The sequence below is a fragment of the Aspergillus homomorphus genome, assembly GCF_003184865.1.
Source record: "Aspergillus homomorphus CBS 101889 unplaced genomic scaffold BO97scaffold_15, whole genome shotgun sequence".
Classification (NCBI taxonomy): Eukaryota; Fungi; Ascomycota; class Eurotiomycetes; order Eurotiales; family Aspergillaceae; genus Aspergillus; species Aspergillus homomorphus.
Genome location: NW_020291901.1, coordinates 197,970 through 219,421, shown reverse-complemented (window position 1 = coordinate 219,421; position 21,452 = coordinate 197,970). Strand labels below are relative to the sequence as shown.

At 51.7% G+C, this 21,452-nt stretch overlaps 10 protein-coding genes and 1 non-coding gene across 11 annotated transcripts; 5 read left to right on the top strand and 6 right to left on the bottom strand.

Annotated features, from left to right (window-relative positions):
- Positions 1-606: 606 nt before the first annotated feature.
- BO97DRAFT_389328 (putative membrane bound cation transporter) lies at positions 607-3,701 on the top strand. Its single transcript, XM_025693707.1, has 7 exons — positions 607-782; positions 911-1,503; positions 1,552-1,623; positions 1,676-1,753; positions 1,807-2,980; positions 3,036-3,222; positions 3,280-3,701. Exons 1-7 carry the CDS (start codon positions 779-781, stop codon positions 3,338-3,340), a joined length of 2,169 nt encoding a protein of 722 aa, XP_025552053.1. The 5' UTR covers positions 607-778; the 3' UTR covers positions 3,341-3,701.
- A 1,385-nt stretch (positions 3,702-5,086) lies between these two features.
- On the top strand, positions 5,087-6,218 carry BO97DRAFT_48243 (WW domain protein). Its single transcript, XM_025700844.1, has one exon. The coding sequence runs from the start codon at positions 5,214-5,216 to the stop codon at positions 6,084-6,086; it is 873 nt and encodes a 290-aa protein (XP_025552052.1). The 5' UTR covers positions 5,087-5,213; the 3' UTR covers positions 6,087-6,218.
- A 419-nt stretch (positions 6,219-6,637) lies between these two features.
- On the bottom strand, positions 6,638-7,843 carry BO97DRAFT_434051 (putative salicylate synthetase; the record flags this gene model as incomplete). Its single annotated transcript, XM_025697650.1, has 3 exons — positions 6,638-7,051; positions 7,143-7,722; positions 7,821-7,843. The coding sequence occupies 3 exons, from the start codon at positions 7,841-7,843 to the stop codon at positions 6,638-6,640; spliced, it is 1,017 nt and encodes a 338-aa protein (XP_025552051.1).
- A 708-nt stretch (positions 7,844-8,551) lies between these two features.
- Positions 8,552-8,995, top strand: BO97DRAFT_48197 (uncharacterized protein). The gene has a single exon (XM_025700843.1). The coding sequence runs from the start codon at positions 8,673-8,675 to the stop codon at positions 8,940-8,942; it is 270 nt and encodes an 89-aa protein (XP_025552050.1). The 5' UTR covers positions 8,552-8,672; the 3' UTR covers positions 8,943-8,995.
- Positions 8,996-9,349: 354 nt separating this feature from the next.
- BO97DRAFT_413816 (uncharacterized protein) lies at positions 9,350-9,880 on the top strand (the record flags this gene model as incomplete). The annotated part of the gene is made up of 3 exons (XM_025696312.1): positions 9,350-9,477; positions 9,529-9,552; positions 9,601-9,880. The coding sequence occupies 3 exons, from the start codon at positions 9,350-9,352 to the stop codon at positions 9,878-9,880; spliced, it is 432 nt and encodes a 143-aa protein (XP_025552049.1).
- Positions 9,881-10,416: 536 nt separating this feature from the next.
- BO97DRAFT_389323 (retinol dehydrogenase 12) lies at positions 10,417-11,508 on the bottom strand (the record flags this gene model as incomplete). The annotated part of the gene is made up of 2 exons (XM_025693706.1): positions 11,364-11,508; positions 10,417-11,312 (listed from the first exon to the last, which is right to left on the bottom strand). Exons 1-2 carry the CDS (start codon positions 11,494-11,496, stop codon positions 10,417-10,419), a joined length of 1,029 nt encoding a protein of 342 aa, XP_025552048.1. The 5' UTR covers positions 11,497-11,508.
- Positions 11,509-12,366: 858 nt separating this feature from the next.
- BO97DRAFT_t126 lies at positions 12,367-12,446 on the bottom strand. The gene has a single exon. It is a non-coding gene; the product is annotated as a tRNA-Glu (tRNA).
- A 767-nt stretch (positions 12,447-13,213) lies between these two features.
- Positions 13,214-14,035, bottom strand: BO97DRAFT_389320 (class I SAM-dependent methyltransferase; the record flags this gene model as incomplete). Its single annotated transcript, XM_025693705.1, has 1 exon — positions 13,214-14,035. The coding sequence occupies one exon, from the start codon at positions 14,033-14,035 to the stop codon at positions 13,214-13,216; it is 822 nt and encodes a 273-aa protein (XP_025552047.1).
- Positions 14,036-14,212: 177 nt separating this feature from the next.
- BO97DRAFT_470027 (Zn(II)2Cys6 transcription factor domain-containing protein) lies at positions 14,213-15,538 on the bottom strand (the record flags this gene model as incomplete). The annotated part of the gene is made up of 2 exons (XM_025699905.1): positions 14,213-14,770; positions 14,825-15,538. 2 exons carry the CDS (start codon positions 15,536-15,538, stop codon positions 14,213-14,215), a joined length of 1,272 nt encoding a protein of 423 aa, XP_025552046.1.
- Positions 15,539-16,001: 463 nt separating this feature from the next.
- BO97DRAFT_306113 (uncharacterized protein) lies at positions 16,002-17,072 on the top strand (the record flags this gene model as incomplete). Its single annotated transcript, XM_025691163.1, has 1 exon — positions 16,002-17,072. A coding segment is annotated over one exon (1,071 nt), but the record flags the coding sequence as incomplete, so codon positions are not given.
- Positions 17,073-18,461: 1,389 nt separating this feature from the next.
- Positions 18,462-19,325, bottom strand: BO97DRAFT_344065 (uncharacterized protein; the record flags this gene model as incomplete). The annotated part of the gene is made up of 1 exon (XM_025691716.1): positions 18,462-19,325. One exon carries the CDS (start codon positions 19,323-19,325, stop codon positions 18,462-18,464), a length of 864 nt encoding a protein of 287 aa, XP_025552044.1.
- Between the last annotated feature and the right edge of the window lie 2,127 nt (positions 19,326-21,452).

Sequence of the window (21,452 nt, the reverse complement as noted above, 5' to 3'; positions counted from 1 at the left end):
AGGGTGAAGTATGAACTAATTGTCATCTCTCCCTACTGATAATGAAGATCGAAGCAATTTCGAAAGGGAGTGTACTGCAGACAGCTAGGCTCCCAGCCCTAGAATGAATACCAGGTCGGCGAGCTGCAGAAAGGAACCGTACGAATACGATCGACAGGAATCCAGACTATCAGCCCTCACGCCCCGCTGGTGGATTATTCCCCATCGTCAACTTTTGCTGTCTTCCACGACTCGAGTCATTGCCGAGCCTCTAGAGATAAAAATACCGACAGAAGACGGGATCTGAGCCCCAGGTCGGAGATAAGCCGAGGACCTCAGCATGGTGGTGGCTTCCCCTTGGCAGGCTTGGGAATGAAATCTGATAGGGTATGAGTCGGAAGGAAGTTGAAAGGAATGAGGGAGGATGATTGACAACTTGATACTCAGTAACAAGAATGGGTGGAGTCATTGGACTGTACCAGACGGAAAACGGGGGCAGACCATGGCGCTCCCTCTCATGGTTAGGCGCAGGCTGATCATGCTGGGCTTGGCCGGCATCATTGGCCTTGCCGCCCATTGCCAAGGGTCCGGGCCTCGTACTCCAGGGCTGTCCTTATATTGTCCTCATTTCGCTGTCTGTCTCGGCCTGTTCAACTTCCCAACCCACTTGAAGCTTGGCTTGCTTCTTCCTTCTGTGTTCTACACACTTTTTTCGCTCTTTCCTCTTTTCTACCTGTTATACGCCTTAGGCTCCTCTGCCTTTTCCCCTTGATTGTTCCTGTCTCTGGTCCTGAAATACATGCGTAAGTGCTCCAGTCATCTCTATACCCCTTCCTTCATTTCGTCACAACAGCTCACGCGCACTTTATCTTGGTGGTGCTTGATGCACGTCGTTTCTCTGAGTGTTGACTGACATTCTTCAATCCAAAAGACCGGATTCACTCGTGGGCGAAAGCTCACGCGTCTACTCGCAGCCCCCAGACTCTAGCTTCTACCCAGCCCGATCAAGCCTCCGAAGAGGCAGCAGCACAAGATGGGCAAGTGAAGGAAGCTATACGTGACCCGGCCAGCCCGGAGTCAGAAAAACCTACAAATGAGCCCACCAAGCCCGGAATCTTCACCCGCATGAAGGATGGCATGGTTCGCTTCAGCAGACACACCAAGACGGCTCTTTGCCACAGTTGGGTCAATGTGCTGCTTATCTTCGTGCCCGTCGGTATCGCTGTTGAGGCGGCCGGGTTGAACTCGGGGTTGATCTTCGCCATGAACGCGATCGCTGTTATCCCCTTGGCTGGTCTCCTCAGTCACGCCACCGAGTGTGTCGCCAGTCGGCTGGGTGACACCGTCGGTGCACTTATCAACGTCACCTTTGGAAATGCGGTCGAGTTGATCATCTTCATCATCGCACTTGTCAAGAATGAGATTCGAATCGTGCAGGCTTCACTCTTGGGGTCCATTCTGGCAAATCTGCTGTTAATTCTTGGCATGGCTTTCCTATTGGGAGGCCTGCGTTTCCAGGAACAAGTAAGCGCGTCCTTTCCATTTGAAAAGAACTCGTGCTAAGTCATCCAGATCTATAACAGTACGGTCACTCAAATGAGTGCTTGTCTTCTTAGTCTGAGCGTTATGAGCCTGTTGTTGCCCGTGAGTGATGTATTCCGCTCGATCCCAGTAAAGTCACTAACGCGGTTCGCAGACGGCCTTCCATGCTTCTTGGTCTGACAGCTCCAATGCCGACAAATACACCCTCAAAGTGAGCCGTGGAACCAGTGTGGTAAGTTCATAGTACTCCGATGCGCGGAGATCGATCACTAAGACCCATGATAGGTCTTGCTTCTCGTGTACGGACTGTACATCGTCTTTCAGCTCAAGTCACACGCCTATCTTTACGCCAGTACCCCCCAACAAATCATCGACGAGGAGTCTCATCCGGGTGTCTTGGCCGAATTCATGAACAGCTCCTCAGACTCGAGCAGTTCTTCAGACGAATCGGTCGATACCACAACCTCATGGTCGACCGCAAAGCGTATCAAGCGGGCCATGAAACACAGACGCCACCGAAAGTCTAGTACGAGCTCGCGTGGCACAGGATCTCCGCAGTCGTTCCGAAAGAAGTCCCTGGTGGATATGCCATCATCGGCAGTCATTGACGAGACCAGCGGTTCCGGTGACTTGAACACTACTACTAGTCACGCGGAAGGATCTGGGTCTTTCGTCATTGACTTTGGAGATGATACTCGCTACGACGCAGATCATGAGCCTCATTCAATAGACTACGAACCGCAATCGCGGGACTTCGGAGCTGCCGTTAAGACCCCGAAGCAGGAGAAGAGGGCCAGGAAGCAGGAGAGGAAAACCCGAGAGAAGCGTACGGAAAAGGCACCCGGCACTACCAACATGACTACCGAAGTGCGACCACCCATCAAGTCATATCTTTCGGAGCCTGCCGTTGATCATGGTGAGCTACAAATCCCCGTCGACGAAACCTCCGAAATACCAAAGAGGCGGTCGCCGTTTCGCCCTACCATTCCCTCATTGCTTTCCAACACCGTCTTCTCTACCGCTCCGGGCATGGCCCAACCAACAATTTTGTCCGGTGCGTCCGGCCTCCGGCGTACACACTCGCTTCCTTCCTTCCCCAATCGTCCCCCGCCCGTGGGAAGCGCCGTTCCATTTGCTCGTGGTGCATCTCGTATGCCCACCACAGTCAGCACGGCCACTGTCGAAGACACTTCCGAACATCCAGAGCCAGAAATGTCCCGGACATCTGCGGTTGTCATGCTACTCGTCTCGACAGCCCTCGTCGCGGTCTGTGCCGAATTCTTGGTTGATGCCATTCCCAACATGATCCAGAGTTCGTCTGTCAGCGAGGCTTTCATCGGTTTAATTATCCTTCCTATTGTTGGTAACGCCGCTGAGCATGTAACGGCCGTGAGTGTGGCTACCAAGAACAAGATGGATCTCGCTATCGGTGTTTCTGTTGGTAGCAGCATTCAAATAGGTATGCGTCGCCTCGATCTTTGTTCCTCGACTGACTTTAAACTGACCTTGAACAGCTATCTTCGTCACTCCCCTGGTCGTCATCCTAGGGTGGTGCATGGACAAAGATATGTCCTTATACTTCACGCTCTTTGAGACAATTTCTCTCTTCGTGACGGCCTTTGTTGTGAACTTCCTTGTCCTGGATGGCAGAAGTAATTACCTTGAAGGATCTCTGCTCATTGCAGCCTACGTGATTATCGGGTATGTATATTGTCGTGTTCAGCCCTCTCATCGAACAGAAAGCTGACCAGCCCTCAGTGTTGCTGCCTTTTTCTACCCGGGAAGCGCCGAATCCAGTAACTTTGCCGGCAGTGCATAGCCGTCTTTAATCCTAATCAGATGGCCGGTGCCGTCATTACGATAAAGCCTGACACGTCTGGCCACTGTGTCTGGTACAGAATGTGGGTTTCACTCTTCAGTAAACGAGGTGTTCCGATGAATTCGAACTCAGACCGAGATTTAAATTGAGATGTACAGGGTGGAAAATCAGGGCTAGGTTATTGTGAATTTGTAGCATATGCCCGAGACTGTAAATATTGTTGCCTTGGTGTCATACTTGGCACAGTGGAACACAGAATGCATTACTCCGCTATCTGACTGGTTTATGTGATGAATCGAATTTCGATTTACCCGAATGTATATGGTAATACTGGAGATAGTTTGGCAGGTTTACTTAGTGGATTCGAAGTGCTACTTCCAAAGATTGTAGATCTTCTCCGACCCAATGCTATAAACCTGAATAGGTTGCAAACATGAGATGCTCCGAAAGGTCCCGCGGCCCTTCGGAAGTCGGAATGATTTGTGGCTGAGCGGCTACTTGACCGCGGGGACACAGCCACTGGTTGAGGCACACGTGGCGAGTCGCTCAGGGGCTCCGGAGGAGGGTCTTGGCAGAATATATTGCTCGATACTCACAGAGGAACTACTGTTACAAATAGGATAGTTGGCTATCCTTGAATTTATCCGGTATGAATACGATATGTACGGAATACTAGCTGAGAATTCTCTGAAAGCCTACATCTAAAACAGGTGTCATGAATTAAACTATTGAAGAGGATAGCATTCATTATTTTTTTTTTGGCAAAGAAGCCAGCGAGTGAGTGCAATTTCCAGTCTCGAGTCTCTCAGTATCCCGAATTAGCATCGATGTCTTGACGGCGGCAATTCCGGCCCACAGTATGGTAATTTCTGGAAGGTCACCGACCGCCAAGCTGAGGAAAGGGTTCTCTCTGCTGTCGCCGGGCACTGGGCTGTACCGAGTATCGACAGACAATTGTGGCTGATGCAAGGATGAGTCACTTCTGATTGGTCTCAAGCATGTCCACCAGCCTCGATGTGGCGCCAAGACAGAAAAGGAGACGGACCGCTGCGGCATCGCTTGGACAAGTCATTCATTTCTCCAGTCGCTCCTTGTTCATTAGTCCGGATGTTGACGAGTCTTGCCCCGACTGGTAGCTCACACCAGTCGTTCTATCAGTGTTCCATTGGCTTTCGTCATGTCTGTCTGCGAGTCAGAAAGGCAGAGTGACAAGTTATGAATCGACTGAGTTTATGTGCCTGACAAGGTTAAGGCTGCTCTGCCCCTCCATCTCTCCCTACAGGGAAGACGAAATTTGCCCCGCAATTTCTCCTCATGATCCTCTCTCCCACCCGAAAGAAGCTGTCGAGCTGGCCTTATGGCATCAAGGGTGAAATTCTATTGCATTCCAGCATCATGAGGCCAACTGCCTAATGAGTCCCACAACTATCAGGGGCGCTTGTGTTACGTATCTGCCTAAAATCTTCTGCATTGTCAGAACACCACCAGATCTACAATCAACAATCATCACTGAAACCAGACTATGTATTGGCACTTCTCCATCCCAACAAATAACGCGGTGGATACATTCTCCTTTTAGCGCTTGTCTAGGTCATCCGTTGGTTACAATGCGTCCCTGAGAGCCGTTGGTATTCCTGATAGCAACGGGGGAGTGGATGCTGCATCTGTGACCTGACTCCATGCACCCACCACCCACCCCTCTCCCACTCCAGCTGACGGGGACCATCAACAAACTATTTAAGGGTCTTCGGGCGCTTCCAGTCCTCTCAACTTTCTGTCATTCTCTCTCTCTCTTTATATCTGAATCTTCTCCTTCCCATCCTTTCCTCTCTCTGTTACTCTACTCACCACCACGAGTGCAGACTCAACCACAATGTCTTACTACGGACAGCAGCAGCCTTACTACCAGGAGCGCCCTCCTTATGAGCGTCCCCCCTACGACGCCCCTCCTTCCGACAGACCCCCCTACGAGCGCCCTCCTTATGACAGACCTCCTTACGATCGCCCGCCTTCTGACAGACCTCCCTATCAGGGATCGCCCTATGAGAGACCTCCCTATCAGGGTGGTCCCCCTCCAGAGCGTCCTCCCTACGAGGGCGCCGACCGGTCCTTCGACTCTCGTCCCCCATATGCCAGCCCTCCTCCCTCCTCCCGGCCCCCTCCGGTTCCTCCCCCACCTCTTCCCATGGGCTGGACCCAGGAATGGGAGCCCAATGTCCGCCGTGCTTTCTACGTTGAGGTCCCCACCGGCCGCTCCCAGTGGGAGCCCCCTCTAGGCGACACCGACGGCTCTCGTGATCTGGCTCCTGCTGGACCTCCGGCCGGATACTACGGTGCTCCTTCTCCTGCTCCCCCACAGCCGGAGGGCGGATACTATCCCCCACCTCAGCAGGGTGGCTACTACCCTCCTCAGCAGCAAGGTGGGGAATACGTCGATCCGGAGGAGCAGAAGAGCAGAGAGCGCAAGAAGATGATGATGGGTGCTGCTGCCGGTCTGGCCCTCGGTGCCGTGGGTGGTGCTCTTTTGAACCACGAACTTGGTAAGTCATACCCTGTCACACATCGGCCGTCATTCCCCCTGGAACGTATTGCTAACTATTTTCGAACAGAGGAGCACTCGGGCTCGAGCTCGGACGAGGAGCGCGAGGGCTCGCCCCAGCGGGAAATCTACCATGAGCGTGAAGTGTACATCGAGCGTGATGTTGAGCGTGATGAGGAGCCCGCTTATGAGCCGGATGACTGGTAGAGGGTAGGCTGTGCCTCCCCTGTCCTAGATTTTTGCAGTTCTGGATCTGAGCGATTTTTCTTCTTTGGGGAGATTTATCTGTATTTAATGCAATTAGCCTTTTTTTCCCCGCAAAAGACCATACTGTGGCTTTCTTTTTTGGCATTGGCCTAGTTTACCGGGGCGAGATTGCAGTGATCAAGCACTCTCATCTCATCTTGCAATAGAATGTTCTGCCAAATTATAAAGTGTTGTTCCGTTATAGCGAGTATCCCGCTTTCTCGATGATTCGCAATCAATGGGGAGTAAGGAGTTTATATGTACAGGAGTTATTGGCACGATCGTGTGCGAAAGGAATCATCGGGACCGTGCGGCGAAGCTACCGTTACCACCCGACGCCAGTTTCTCTCCGACATCATCTTCTCCACGACTTTGTACGCAGGAACTGATCTCGAAAACATGCCATCCTCTCCGGTGTACGGCATCTATACCATAGAAGCACTAATTACGAGAAGGCAATCCTTGATGGAAAGCACATACGACAATTCGACAATCATCCCGGACGTCGTCTCTTATTTCGCTGTCTCTGAAACGACGAACGGAGCTATGCTCGCCAATTTTTCTCCAGTCTCAGTGAGCTCTCGCACCGGTGTCGATTGTGCGATCACTCCCGCACCGACCTGCACCCACTGGCGAACCGGATCCTGGAACACGGTCCTCAGAACGAGTGCTGCTTCAAGGGTCATGTTGCCGTGGATCAGCAGAACGGCCCCGAAGTACAGCTCGCGAGGACGTTTTTCCAGGCGCTGAATGCCCTCCAGAGCCGCCTGCTTTGGGATACCAGATGCAGTGATAGAGGGAAATAAGACTTCCAAGGTGTCCCACGGATCCTTCTCCGGCTTGAGGCAGCCGGACACCGTAGACCCGAGGTGCTGAACACTGCCTCGAGGCCGAACTGACATCAGGTCTTCAACAATAACACTATCCTCTGGGCAAAGCCGTTGCAGCGTCGACCACACAGCAAGGTAGCGGGCATGTCCACTCGCCTACCGATATCCACAGCTCTCGAAGGATGACCTTCGTATACTTGCCGTCGACGATTTTCGCTAGTGCTCTCTCGACTCGAGCCGTGTACTCTCCAGCATTATCCTGTGTGTCAATACTTTCAATGGGAGTATGGTCGCAGCTGTTGGTATCGTTGATCAAGTCGGCTAATCCTCTCACTTCTACGTTGTCGCATCCGGTCAAGATTACCTTGTCTCGAGAGAAAGGAACCTCGACGCGCTGGATCATCAAACTCAGGAGCGGCCATCGACCGGCAGTGTATGGTATGCCGCGTGCATGTGCAGCATAGGTAAAGCCGACATACACAAAGACCTTGCGGGTGTCGTCGGTATGCATCGACACAAAAAATCTTGTGATACCAGCTAATGAACCGGCGACTGGGTGCGATTCTCCCTTATATTCGGCTGAGACAGTCGCTGTCCACCCAGTGGCGTCGATCGCGAGCGATGAGTGGGTCCCGATGCCTAGGTACCATTCTCCTCCGCGCTCGTACGCATAACAATCGCCATTCTTATGCTCTCGGAGTATCTCAATCACTCTTTCAAGAGCGGCAGGCTTTCCTGGCGTCAAGGTTATCGAAGTGCGGCTGGAACTTATATCGCTTGATATGCGCTTGGAAGAGGGACTATGCTAGTGAGCTGTTCAATATTGACCTTGGAAGATGGCAAGAAAACACTTTCTTATTGGTACTACGCAGAGAAGAGTTGAGTCATCATGGATTCTGGCATCGACGAGTGGGCAGAATTTATACGTCTGGCCAGGCATTTCGTCGCCTCAGCACTGCGGCAAGAGATTAAAATCAGTACGTGCAAACTTGCGGTTCCTTAACCAGGCACGGTGAATTCAATCGATATTCTAGATTGAGTTGAACAAATGCAACGATCGACATGCTTACACGGCCGAGGGACTGGTCGGCCTGATATCACATGGCATAGACTTTATTGTGGCGATGAATGGCTGATCCGGTCGACCTGAAAAGAAGCAAAGTGCGATCGATCGTTAGCATGATTTGCTGCATCTCATATCTAATTCCCATTGCATCATCTCTAGCTAGCCGCATCTTGTTCTGCAGTTTTCTCAAACTCGCCGATTGGATATCATGTTCGTCTGCAGGTTTGGGTTAATATGCAAGATGATGTGTGACAATGACTGCGGCTACTGTTCATGCAACCAAGAACCATACCCATGGGGCTCTAGCCGCTGCAGAACCTAAATTTTGATACATCTCCCTTAGCATAGATTTTGCGATGATGCAAGAAGCGCATACATGAAGCATCCTAAATGGCAGCCCTGACGCTGTCTCCCCGCACTCAGTCCGAGCTCAGATTATGAATTATCGGAGCTCATTTTAGAAAAGCTCCAGGTACAATGTGCCGAGCACGAAGTTCAGGTGTGTACAAACTATCAAACGGCAGGGAGTGTGATTTCATTGCAATGATTAAACCTTGTCACAAATAGCAGATTTCTTGCCACTCGAAGTTCTTTGGCAAACTTACCAGTTACCCGGTTATACTCGAAAGACGATGTTGTAGGGGATTGCTCATGCTGAGATCAGGACTCTATGGATTGCTGTCTGCACTTTGTGGAGCATTAGAGGAGCCTAGAATCGGATTTGCCCTCTCAGTAAAGTTCGCCTCATTGCAAGCCGGAGACGTCATGAATTGGGAACAGGCACCTCACCTCATCTGCACTTCTGCTCTAATGCACCGCTTGTCTCGATTCTGCTATACGATCTTGCTTGTATACGACAGCCGATCTGGGATGATCTCATTCCTGCCGCAAGAGCGTGGACGCCAGCGCCACCGTCTTTAAAGCGTCTAGCATAATACACTCAGTACAGCATCTGACTTCATGGCTTGGCAGCACCACATAGAACGAGATCTCGCCAGGTGAACTCCTGGTCTAACCACCCATGATCTCAACTCGGTAACGTCTCGATTGACTTGCAGCCAGCGGGCATCGGAACATAGCCGCTTCCCACAGATGTTTTGCGTGTCCTAGAGTACAGAGAAGCACTATAAATGGCTTCATCGACTTGGCTTGCAAGATGCGCTTTGAGAACTTCGAAAAGCTCATAATTGCATGATTGAACCCTGCGTAGCACCATGATTTAAGCTGAAATTTGCCCCCTAAGGAGAAGCGTCACGGGCTCCACTAGGTAAGATCTGTGCTTTTTCTGTCCTCATGTATTTGCGCATAATTAAACATCACGCAACTCGATGTGCTTAGCATACTGCAGGGCAGGTGCTGAAAATCTTCTGTGGAAACTCCACAAGGATTACGAACTGCACCCCGAAGTCTCCATCAGCAAAGGGTTCAAGATTGCTGAATTTGATTGCGGCACAGGGTATGTGACCTGACTGTACTTCACAGACTTACTCACACCAGGTATGTACAGGGTATGGCTCATCGACCTTGCGAGGTAGGTGTCACTGACCATTGAATGGCACGGGCTTGATAATTGTGACAGTCATCATCCACCTCGGGGCTGGTGGCCAGAGAATATGACTCTCAACGTTGTCGACGATGCAAGGATTGATCTCCCATTTTCGCTCTTGGGACAGTATGATGAGGTGCATCTCCGAATTTTGACGAGCAATTTACACGGAGGGAAGGCAGATACTGGAGGTGGAAGTCCACTGCGCTTGCTTATTGAGGCTGCCATGGAAATACGTGGTTGCCGTTTTGGGTATTGGTGCCCCGTGATGGAGTTATCTCTGACCGCTGCTCTACAACACAACCTACCGTGACCGAACCATGACACCAAGCTCTCAACTTGGACGAGAACCTCCAGCTGCCTCCGAAGTACGTTGCGACATCTTTTCTGGCACGCACTGTGTCCACTATTCTCTGCAGGTCTGTAAGTTTCCAAGAACTTATCCATTCGGGTCTCTGCACCTTGATAAACGAGATGTTCAGAGTCGCTTTCCTGGTTGCAGAACTAATGGATGAATTCATGAATACTAGCAACAGCGGCAGTGCCTACATCATTCCCTTCAGACATTGATCAATAATGTCTCTATCGTGTTTTGACAATTCACTCCCGACTATCACCACCGCCATGCTGCCTCCTACTGGACACGCTGTCTCATAAGCAACTTCTTCGGCCCAGTGTTTTCAAGGATTGATTTGACTCAGCCAAGCACACTCAAGTCATTGATGAGAATAGAGTTGATACACTTGATACAGCAAACATTCTTCTGAAGCTAAGTCAATATCCGGCTACATATTGACAACATTGATGCTCATAACGACATGGTCATTCGATATACGGAAATCCTGTGATTTAGTCCTCCTTGAAAGGACATCCTTTGGCACTACTCTCGGGTCGGGTTTTCTTCTCAACAACCTCAGCCGTCAGCTTCATAAGTCTGTCGGCCAGCTGCATGTCGTTGGCCTTGTCGCTGCCCTTTTCCACAATGCATGGCGGGGTGATAAACTGTCCTCCCTTCGTTGCGACTGTGGCCGCGTACATAGTTGACACTGCGCCCTGGAATTGGTCTTTGCGGAAAGGCTTGAGACCAATCGACATGCCGTAACCCAGCAGAGGGTATGCTTCATGAATGTGGACATTGGTCTGCGCTGTATCAACCACTCCCGGGTGTGTGGCATTGACCAGAATGTTGGGGTGCGTGGATTTCAGATGTTCATTTAACCATTTGGCATGCAAGAGGTTGGCAAGCTTGCTTCGACCGTACAGTGCATTGGGACCATAGTCCTTGTTCAGCTCCTCGATGGAGGCGAATTCTGTGTCCGAGGGTGCACTACTATGAACGTTTGATGAGAGATTGACGATGCGGACCGTATTGCCCGCATCGGCTGTCTTCTTCAGGGTCGGCAGCAAATGTGAAGTCAAGACAACATGACCCATATGATTGGTTGCCATATGCTGATCAATACCGTTGGTGGGCGCCAATTGACGGCTCATGATGCCGCGGCCCGCATTGTTGATGAGAATGTCGATACGGTCCGTCTGCGATGCGATCTCGGCAGCCACCTTGGCCGTCTGCTCCCAATCCGAGAGGTCGCATTGGATCCAGATGAACCGTTTGCGTTTCTCCGGTCCAAACTCCTCTTCGATGGCCGCTAATGCGTCGTCTGCCACCTCCTTTCTGAGCGATGTCACGAAGAGCTTAGAAATGTTCTTGGACAGGAGTGTGTGTGTACACCCAAAACCGATACCTAGCCCTCATGTTCAGTATTTCTTCGGACGCAGACGAGAGCGCGGTCTACCTTCACTGCCTCCGGTCACAACGGCTACTTTACCGCTAAGATCGGGAACCTGGTCCAGTTCGAACTTGTGTTCGGCGAGCTCGTGAGCAGGCCCGCCGAAGTTCTCTGCAATTGTGTTCTTGATAGTCTGCATTTTCAATTATGATTGTGCTGTTTGTTACTGATCTTAAGACTAACTCTCCTGCAAATATGAAGCAGTGGCTTAATATAGGTAAAAATGCGGAGTCGATGACAAACCTGGATGGTGATGTCACGGCAAATCATCAGTGGTGATGCAGCAATGTGGTCATAATCTTCCCAACGCCTCCCATTGGCTTTTTACTCGATAAGGTTATTTCTATCGAACCTGGTCTGGGACTATTTACCACGGATCGACGGGAAATAATCTAAGGTAGGTAATTGAGGGCGGCCAGGAGAAGACGCTGCAATCACCACGGTTCTTTCGAGGCCACATTTCTAATAATGTAAACAAAGCAAGGAAGTGTCTACATCAGCAACCTAACGAAAATAGTACTATATTTCAGGATAATATCGTTGACTAAAAGAAATCAGCAGCTACACTGATCAAATTTAATAGCATACCACTTTCAGTGTGTAACATTTCTACTGCCCGGTTGCTAGCCGCACTATTTGGATATCAGGAATACGAATTGCAAATGCCGGAAAATGCTCAAGGGAAATAAACTATCTACTATTCTTCTTTTAAGTCAAGACCGGAAGCATCGCATCTATCGGATAAGAGAAGAGGGGGTCAAAGTCTATGTGCGACTGGCTTCTCTCTACCTTCTAGAGATAGATAGTTAGGCTACGCAGGGACAGCTAATTAATAAGACCATCCTCGGATTAGCCCAACAAATTGTTCGCAGCTTATTCTTTGTGAGTTTTCTTTTTCTATTTGCTCGTTCGATTTCCCTATTAAGAAAAAACTGAAACGATGCGTACAAGAAAGGAAAAGAAAAAGATGAAGAAGAGAGTAAGAGGCAAAAGAAAAAAGAAATTTAAACTCCGATGCGGGGAATCGAACCCCGAGCTGCTGTGAACTGTTTTGAGAGACAGCGATGTTAGCCATTACACCACATCGGAGGTGGTTGATAACGACATACTTTTTTGGAAATAGAATCCTAAACACTCCGCCATTTTTTTTTCTTTCAACAACCTCCGATGTGGTGTAATAATGGCTCAGCAACATCGACTCAGTCACGCGGGATATCGGTGGATAGGTATACAATTGGTATTTCAGAAGCGAGATTCTGTATGGTCCGTGCTCCTAGCTTTCAGGCCGACAAATTTTTAGAGGAGCCTGTATACACAGCTATTTGCGAGGGTTCTGAATCATGGGTAATGCCTTTGGGTTTAAGATATATATCTTTTAGAGATTTGGGGATCGCGTAGTCTAAGGCATGATACAACAATGTATGGAAAGTGGCCAAGTGACTGTTCAGAAGTCGGGGTTTTGAATGGAAGATTAGCCCCAAGAAGAAACTTATGCTGGGTAATACCTAGTCGAGCCACGCACTAGATAATTACACCTGTAAATCACCACCAATCCACCTGCGTACGTGATATTGGACATCCTTGGAACAGTGAGCGCGTGTGTAGCAGGAGAAAATAAACGAATACAGTCGCGATGATCATAAAGGAATGTTGGTCGACGAAATTTCCATATAGAGCATACATGCCGAGCTTGGAACGATCGGTGCGAAGAGAGTTACAGTGCATACATTCTGCTCAAATTTACAATTCAGTTACACCACCCATGAATAAGAGGAATAGGGCAACAGGATACCATGATTCCTCCTCCGCTGGATCACCAACACCTGCAAGATACAGCCCCGTATTTCCAAAAATATTTACTTAAAGCAAACAATCTCCCCATGCAACATCCCATACCACGCCTGCCCACAGCCCACAAACTCCAACCACCCTTCAACCACCGTGTCCAGCTCCTCCTTGGTGGCGAGCCCGCTCTCCACCGCACGGTCCGCGAACCCCGAGTTGCGCGCCCTCTCCGCCATCGAGCCGCCCCAATACTCCCTCTCCTCGTCGGAACTAAAGCACCAACTGCCCGTCGTCTTGCGGATCTGCGTCCGCGCAAATCCCGCCTCCTCCGCCCAGACATGGATCCGGGCCCCGGGGTGCGGGTTCCCGCCGCTCTGCTGTCCCAGCTCCCGGCTCAGGCGGTCCCAGAGCTCGATCCCGCGGTTCGCGGGGTACCAGGTATGGATGCTGGATTCGCGGGCGGCGACGAGCCCGCCGTCCGGCTTGGCGACGCGGTGCATCTCGCGGAGGGCTTGGACGGGGTCCGCGATGTGTTGGAGCACTTGGTGGACGTGGACCACGTCGAATGTGTTATCGGGGAAATTCAGGGCGTGGGTGTCGCCGACGGCGAAGGTGATGTTCGTTAGGCCCTCTGAGGCGGCGAGGCGGCGTGCGGTGGGGAGCGGGTCCGTGAAGGAGTCGATTCCTATCACCTGCGCGGCTGGGTGGCGACGCGCGAGGTCGATGGTTATACTCCCTGGACCGCAGCCGATGTCCAGGATCTTGAGGTTCGGGGTGATGGATTGCAGGTGGTCGAGGTGGGGGAGGAGGTAGGGGGCTGAGTTGGATAGAGTGCGCCAGTTGTGCGTGCGGAGGACGCTGGCGGCGTGATTTGTTGAGTAAGTCGATGTCATTATCTTTCTTTGTATCTGGTTACAGGATTGAGGCACCTGGGAAGCTGAAAGAGAAGGGGGGCCCGGGGGTTCTCCCCCGGGACGCTTATATTCTGGTTTGACGGGTTCAAGTGTATGTAGGGAGTGGGGCGTGATCGGAGTTCCGATGTGGAGGTGGGGAGTGGATTGGGTCATGAATTAACACCCATGAATATGGGCAGTGACTCCGAACAACAGCATTCCAAACTCATCCACAGTCTGCAGCCACCGTTCAATTCTCTCTCTTTGCTCGACAGTTCCCGTATCGGCGGATCGCCAGAGCTCCGATATCTCCAGCATCCCGTCCTCCCAGATCAAGAGGTGGCGATCGTACTCCCGTTCCCATGTTTCTCGGTCGGGCGCCTCCCACAGAGATCTTCCTTCTGGAGCAAATACACCTCGTACTTCATCGGCGATGAAGTTGGGCAAGAGCCGGTCGGAGTTGTACACGCTGCAGAAGAGGTACATGACGAAGATGGCACGCCGTTTCGAAGCCACCACGATCCATGATTCCCAGCTAGGACGCGAGTGGGACATTTCGGATGCACAGAAGAAGCCATTGCGAGCCGTGCGAGAGGCTAGTTCCATGAGTGTGATCATGACCTTGTCGGTGACTGCGGCTGGAGCAGCGGGTCGAGGGGAGAAGTATAGCATGATCGAGTAGATTAGGTAGGCCTGGAAGGAGGAAAGGAGGTCGTGATCATGTTGACTTGGGGGCTGGGACTTTTAGTCATTTAGGACTCGTCGATAGGAGATTCTGACTAGGCATACCTCTCTGGACAATCGCTCCATCTCCGTTTCTATCGTGTTGATGACCATGGCTTCACTCCCCAAAACGGCATTTTCCCACATTCGGACAAGACTGTAGCAGTTAGCCAAGGCCTGTGGTAGACTTCCACCAGAAACCTGAGACTGATGAATAAGTGGAGGCGCTTTTCCGTCCTTGAGCATGAAACGGGGATAGGTGGCCAGGATCCTTGAGATGTACTGTAGTGTGAATGGATGGTACACTTTAGGGATTTCGTCTCGTCCGAGTGGTGGCAGAATGTATGGCCGAAGCCAACGATCCCGGATACTTTCTGCCGCTGAAGCAGGAATCAGATCGGCCTTAGTGAAGTCGAGACCGGACTGCTCATCTCTAGTTGACCCCACCGGCCGGTGCCTGCGTTCGCGAGTTGGCGAGACGGGGGCAGAGCCGCTGTCAAGGTAGGTAGGTACGGCTATAGGCATAGCATATGCTGTAGGGGGCTGAGGTCCAACAAGGGTCGTCAGATCTGTATTCTCCGAGCCTTCGGCTGGCGGATTGGTGTGTGAAAGATCGAGAGTAGTGGAGTATTCGCAAACGCGCCCGAGCGACCTGCACCGAGAACAGGTAGGTCGTTCGAGACTGCAACGGACTTTGGACCTGGTGCAACTTTGGCACGCCTTCTTTCGCGGAGGAGGCCGCTGTCGCTGTCTGTTTGCTTGGGGATTTGGGCTTGCCATGTTGATGTCGCCTGGGAGGTGGTTGTTGGTGCGAGAGTGACCGCGCGGAGTTCCGAAGTGGGTGCGGGACAAACGAAAGGAACTCCGCTAGCTGACATCATTTGCTTCCGTCCGCATCTGGTGTCAGCTTCAAAGTGTCAGGTATGAGTGTTACTTTTGAGGCCAGCACCCTTCCTCTCCTGTTGTTTCTAGGACACAGAAGCTCTGAAACAAGCTCCTCTTAAGCAGGTGCACCTGAGAGCGCGCCATGTTGACGCGTCGTCTCTCCCGAGGTTTGACGCGACATGCCGATATCCCCAAGCGTCGGATAGCGACGCCCCGTTTCTTTGCTCAAAAGCTTCATATATCGCACTATCGCGAACCAGACACCCGACCAGCCTGGAGAATCAAAACTTATCGACGAAATCTTTGCACACAATTACTTGCAGAGAAGAATACAGATACATCTCTTACACAACAGCCCCTCCGGCCAATCTCGCACGCCTTCGATCCTGCCGGGTGCACACCCCCAGCTCAGCCATCAACAACTTTCCCCATCATCCAACCCGAAACCATCGCACGAAGCCAAGCGTTTCAGCATGCTAACATCATTCACCCACCGTCTCATCGCGTCCCATGGCCAACCTCTCTCCCCATTGCCCTCCAATCCAAACACTGGCCCCAAGCTGAAGCAGCAGCAACAAGCTACCTGCAGACCATCCACACCCACCGCCCCTCCCGACTGACGCAGGACATCTCTCGCACCCACACACTAATCGACACAGCGATATCCTACGTCATCAATCTCCTCCCTCTAAGTAACATCGCCAGAAATCAGTTGCTTGCCAAAACCTACATCCTCCTCTTCCTCCACGACGATGCAGTCGACACGCGAGACCCCGCTCTGAGGATCCCTCCTCGCAGTACAATCAGCAAGAATCACGGCTCTACGACGGGGTTCCTCGCGTACGACATCCTCGCGGAAGAAATCCTCGCGGAGGATCCTACCGAGGGGAAGCGACTGCTGGAAGAGATTACATCCTGGGGATCAGCTACGCAGTGTGATCGACCGCAGACGTTTGGGTCCTTGGAGGCGTATATCGTGCATGGACTCAAGGATTTCGGGGCCGAGTTGATTCTTCGGACCGTGCGATTCAGTTGTGAGGCTCGCTTCGACGAGCCGGAAGGGGATGCTCAGCGTTTAAAGTCGCTGGAAGCGCTGTGCGCGAGGCATTTGTTGCTTACGAATGATCTGTATTCGTATGCGAAGGAGGTAAGGGCGGAGGGGAACGGTGGTGAGAGGGTGCTTAATGCTGTGAGGGTCGTGCGTGGGCTGATGGGTGGTGATGATGTTCTCGCTAAGAGGATGCTCAGAATGGTGATCAATGATGTAGAAGAGAAATTGAGCGAGGAATGCCTGCGCTTGGAGCTGTCGGGAGCCTTGTCGCATGCGCAGCGAGTGTATGCGCGGGCGATGGTTGTCGCAGTCGCTGGGAATATGTTCTTTTCAGCGACGAGTCCGCGGTATGCGGCGGCTGTCGAGGGGAGTAAGCTGGCTTAGCAGGGGAGTATTCCCCCATTGGTCTACACTCTACACAGCACAGGTCAAGCGAAGAAGTGTCTAGATTTCACCTGCAGAGCATCATCACCTTCTGGAACCATCGATAGTCACACGACAACAACCCACGCCAAGTCTCTCTGCTTGCTTCCCCCTCACACTAAACCAAAACTGTTTAGTCTCTCCTGCCAACCATCATAATAAATCCCCCGTCACTCACCTTACACTCTCCCTTCTCTCTCTTATTCCCATCACACTGGACGAGAACCATCCTCTGTCATAATGTAGACAGAGAAAGTCCTCGTCCAAGCATTCCCCCCAGTTCCTCGTAATCGCGACGAATCAATAATCTACGGTACTCGGTAGTGGTATTCACCCGCAGCGCCGACAATTCCCTCGGAGGTCTCTAGACTATCTATCATTCACAGAGCCCGGAGGCGAGCGTCCTCGCTGTATACCTTCAAAGTACCAAGATCCACGCGGGCATCAATCAAGCATGTTGCTACTGCAATCTCCGATTGCCAATGTGGTAGCATGAAAGTCGGTGTCCTACATTTATCTCTTCGTAACTCCAAACCATAATGTCAACCCAATCCAGGGGAGGACTGTGCGATTCGTACAGAGTAAGTAGAGATGGCGTGATTCAGGTACCGCCGCGGTAGATTGGTGGCTTTGTGTAGTTAGCAAGGCCGTCATTGTTTACTTTCGTGGTTGTGCACAGACCGCCCGGAAAGAAGCGCAAGCTTCCTGGTCGGGTTCACGGTGCACCTGGCGGCGAGTGGGCTTAGACTTCCCGCCTTTGTAGTAGCCGAGGGAGCACGGGGGTTGTTGGTAAGCTGCAGCAAAGCTTCGGGCCATAATCGTGGTGTGACGGTGCTTGCTTGCTGCTCTCTTTGATAGCTGAGAGCTGAGCTCTCCGTGTGCTGTGGAAACTCCGAACTTGATGGTTGCTTTTCTGGAGGAGTGCATTGCGGATATGATCTTCCGCTATTAAGAAACTATCGCGGCGAGGAAAACTGGGCCAAGCGGAGCATTCGAGGGCAAGCGCTGTTCTGTTCGGAGGATGATCTTCGGGTCGCTGAAAGGCTTTTACTTGAGCAGGAAGATGATGGAAAAAGTGGAAGCATTCAAAGCAATACAATTTATTTACATTGCACTGAGCATATTACATTGTCACAACCCATTAATTATTGAACAAGGTGTAAATCAAACCAAAAACCACACACATTAAGCCACAAAACTGGGCCGAGAACAATCAACGGTGAATAGATATACATGGCCAGCCCATATCTTTTCATGATCGCGCTTATCGATAACCATTGCGCTTGTGTCTTCACAATCGTTAATTATTGTAGGGTGAGGCCATCTCAAGCTGTGCGCACCCATTTACAGGGCGACAGCGATGGCAGCAGCGGCAGCAGCGGCACCACCAAAGATGCAGCTGAAGCGCTCAACGTTGGCAGCGCCGGTGAAAAGGGTGGAGCTGGCGGAAGCGGAGGGAGTGCCGGAGCTGAAGGGGGTGGCAGAGGCGCTGGCGGAGGTGGGGATCACGGGAGACGAGGTCTGAGCACCAGTGGCAGCGGATTCGCCCGTAGTCGCAGCGGCAGTGGTCTCGCTCTTCTCAGTGGCGGAGGGAGCACTAGTCGTGCTCTTCTCGCCGGCGGCGGAGGTAGCGCTGGAAGGGGAGGCAGAGCTGCTGGCAACGTCCTTGTACTCATCGACACCCTTCTGGATGGCATCGGTGATACCAGCAGACAGAGATGCGGCAAGGCTGGACAGGGAGGAGGGAACCTTGGAGCTGAGAGCGTCGGCCAGGCTCTTAGCAGCAGTGTACTGCTTCTCGAGCTGCTGGTAGATTGTCGCACCGGCACCAGCCGAGGCGATCTTGTCCTTCTTCGAGATCAGATCATTGACCGCGGTCTGGACCAGCTTGGTCAGGTCCTGGACAGGACCCGGGATCTGAAGAGCATCGGTGGAGCTGAGCTCGTCGCCGCCCTTGACAGTGCTGGTACCCGAGTTGATGGTTGAGACCAGGTCACTGGAGGCCGACTCAACCTTGGAGGGGTCACCACCGCTGTAGCTGGTGATGGAAGAGTCCAGGGCCTTAACCTTGGTTTCGATGTCGGCAAGGACGCTAGTCACCGCGGCAACATCACGCTCCACGAGGCTGGGCTCACGGGCGACCTTCGTAGGGTTGGCCAGAACACTGGTGGCCAGGCCCAAAGTGAACAGAACATTGGTGAACTTCATCTTGACGGCGAGAACGACGGTGTATTGAAGTGATTGATATTAGACTGTAAAGGCCAAACGAATGCTCGAGTCCGGTTGCTGTAGGAGGCAGGCGATCTAAAGAATGTATCGATGCTGGTGGTCATGAAGCTGCAGGTTGCAGGCCTCTATATATAGAGAAAAGACCGAGTCGCATCCTCACATGTGCAATATGGTACGGGGCCGAGGCCAATTTTCGACCAGGGGAGAGTTTTGCTGCTCCGATGGATCGTGTCATTGAGAGAACCAAGGCTCTGCGCCAATTAGGGAGGAAGAGGGGATAGTGCCTGTCAGAAGCTGGGAAGGATCGCCAGTGTGATAGTCGTTCTGGACCAACGGTTTGACGACAGGCTCATTTCTCGCTCTCCGAGGTGGCTTCAATTTTGATTGCCTCTTTCCAAGGTATCCGGCGAGCGGAAGAAAGCGACGATCTGGATCCGGGAGGTAGAGAGTGCCTCTTCTCCAGTCTAGTCTAGGTGCTTGCTTAGTATCAGCATTGTGAGCATCAATTGATTTGAGTTCAATGGTGGACAAACCAACAATTAGCCGCCACCAGGATTGACCCAGTCGGGACCCACCCCCGGATTCTCATTTGTTTATTTGTTCATGTCCGGGGGGGGGATGGTTGCATTGACTAACGACCGGCGAGTGAGACGGTGCTGCAGGATGAGGAATCTTCGTAGGGTCTGAGAGCAAGACATGATGACTGGGAATGAGGGAACGACTCATGGGGTGGTCGTGACCAGAAAATTCACAAATAGGGAATAGATTAGGGGACTAAAGTTACCCCGCACCTTCCCTGGCTCAAATTCGGGGGTTTCCGTTGGACGGAATCCACACCTGCAAATCCAGGGATCTTCCGCTTCTTTCCCTCAATCCGGCAGTACGGCCGACCCACGGATGGTCACCTAACATCTTTTGCTTTTTTTAATCCTTTGCCTGATTATTGTGCCTGTCCAAGATGCTCCTCATTGTCAGTCCCTTCGGTGAGGTATTTCCACATTGTATCCAACCCTGTACCTTTCAAAGCATTGGGATGCATGAAACCGATTGTTGAAACGATGTTTCCATACTAGACGGTAGTGGCGATTTCAGGCAGACGGCTTGGACCGCGGCGATGAACCCTACAATCCCACGTAAATGGGACAGAGAGGATCACAACTTCATGAGTGGCACGGTCTTTCTGTGACTAACAAATGTACGGGACCATCTTGCCGTGATGGCGGAAAAGTTGGCAGAGGAGTGAAAAAGAAGACCGGGGAGATATGCAGGTCCTAAAGCAGTGGACGCCTGAGTCAAGAACTGAATATCTTTTCTGTCGTCTTCTGCTCACTTCTTTGGGGTCTTCGCTTCGCCTCCAGCCACCATTTGTGCCTTCATCCAATAAGATGTGCTCTCGGAACTTCTCCCCTGCTTGAGTGTTCGAACACCAATAGAAGATTGACCGCTGACCAGGTAGAGTAGTACCTTAGTGCCTAGCGGTAGCTTAGGTAGGCTAGACACTTGCCTACTGACCTTAGCTCAAGTATCCTGAACCCCGCACGAGGCCCACGAAGGCTCGAGATTCTCCGTAGCTTGACCCTTTGCCCATGTACTCTTCCCGTCCTTTTCTCACTACCGGACCACCTCGCTAAATGTGTAAGTGTGAGGCGACAGACCTTTCGTTTCGCAACGCTCCATGAAAGGTGTCTGTACAGAGAATATGATCTTATCTTACTTTTCCTAGGACGTACTTTCATGTGGCAACTGTATCATGTTACATAGCTTGATGTTGGAGCTGCATTGGTTCGCTTCGGATCCGCAATCAAAGATGCAACTACCCTTTTGCATCACAACGAGCTCGATCACGCTTGACGGGCTGACCACCCTCTACATTCAGGCGCAGCCCATGCACTCCTTGCACCGGGTGGCGAGCATGACGTGATATATGAGCAGATTAGTCAATAATGTTGCAATTTCGGACATGCACTGCTTGATATGAATGTGGTTGCAAAGCCTTAGGGCATTTTCAAATGAGACGGGACCACTTGCTGAGCAATGGTAGGGCTCTAACAAAAGCTTTTCCCCTTGTGTGCACTCCTAATTCCCTGCGTCTCGTCCTCGCTTCTT

Excerpts from the sequence above, each read along its gene's own strand:
- BO97DRAFT_389328 (XM_025693707.1), top strand. Across the intron at positions 1,504-1,551 it reads GCCTGCGTTTCCAGGAACAA|ATCTATAACAGTACGGTCAC; the intron begins GTAAGCGCGTCC and ends TAAGTCATCCAG. Across the intron at positions 3,223-3,279 it reads GCAGCCTACGTGATTATCGG|TGTTGCTGCCTTTTTCTACC; the intron begins GTATGTATATTG and ends ACCAGCCCTCAG.
- BO97DRAFT_48243 (XM_025700844.1), top strand. The coding sequence starts at position 5,214 with ATGTCTTACTACGGACAGCAGCAGCCTTACTACCAGGAGCGCCCTCCT.
- BO97DRAFT_48197 (XM_025700843.1), top strand. The coding sequence starts at position 8,673 with ATGCTGAGATCAGGACTCTATGGATTGCTGTCTGCACTTTGTGGAGCA.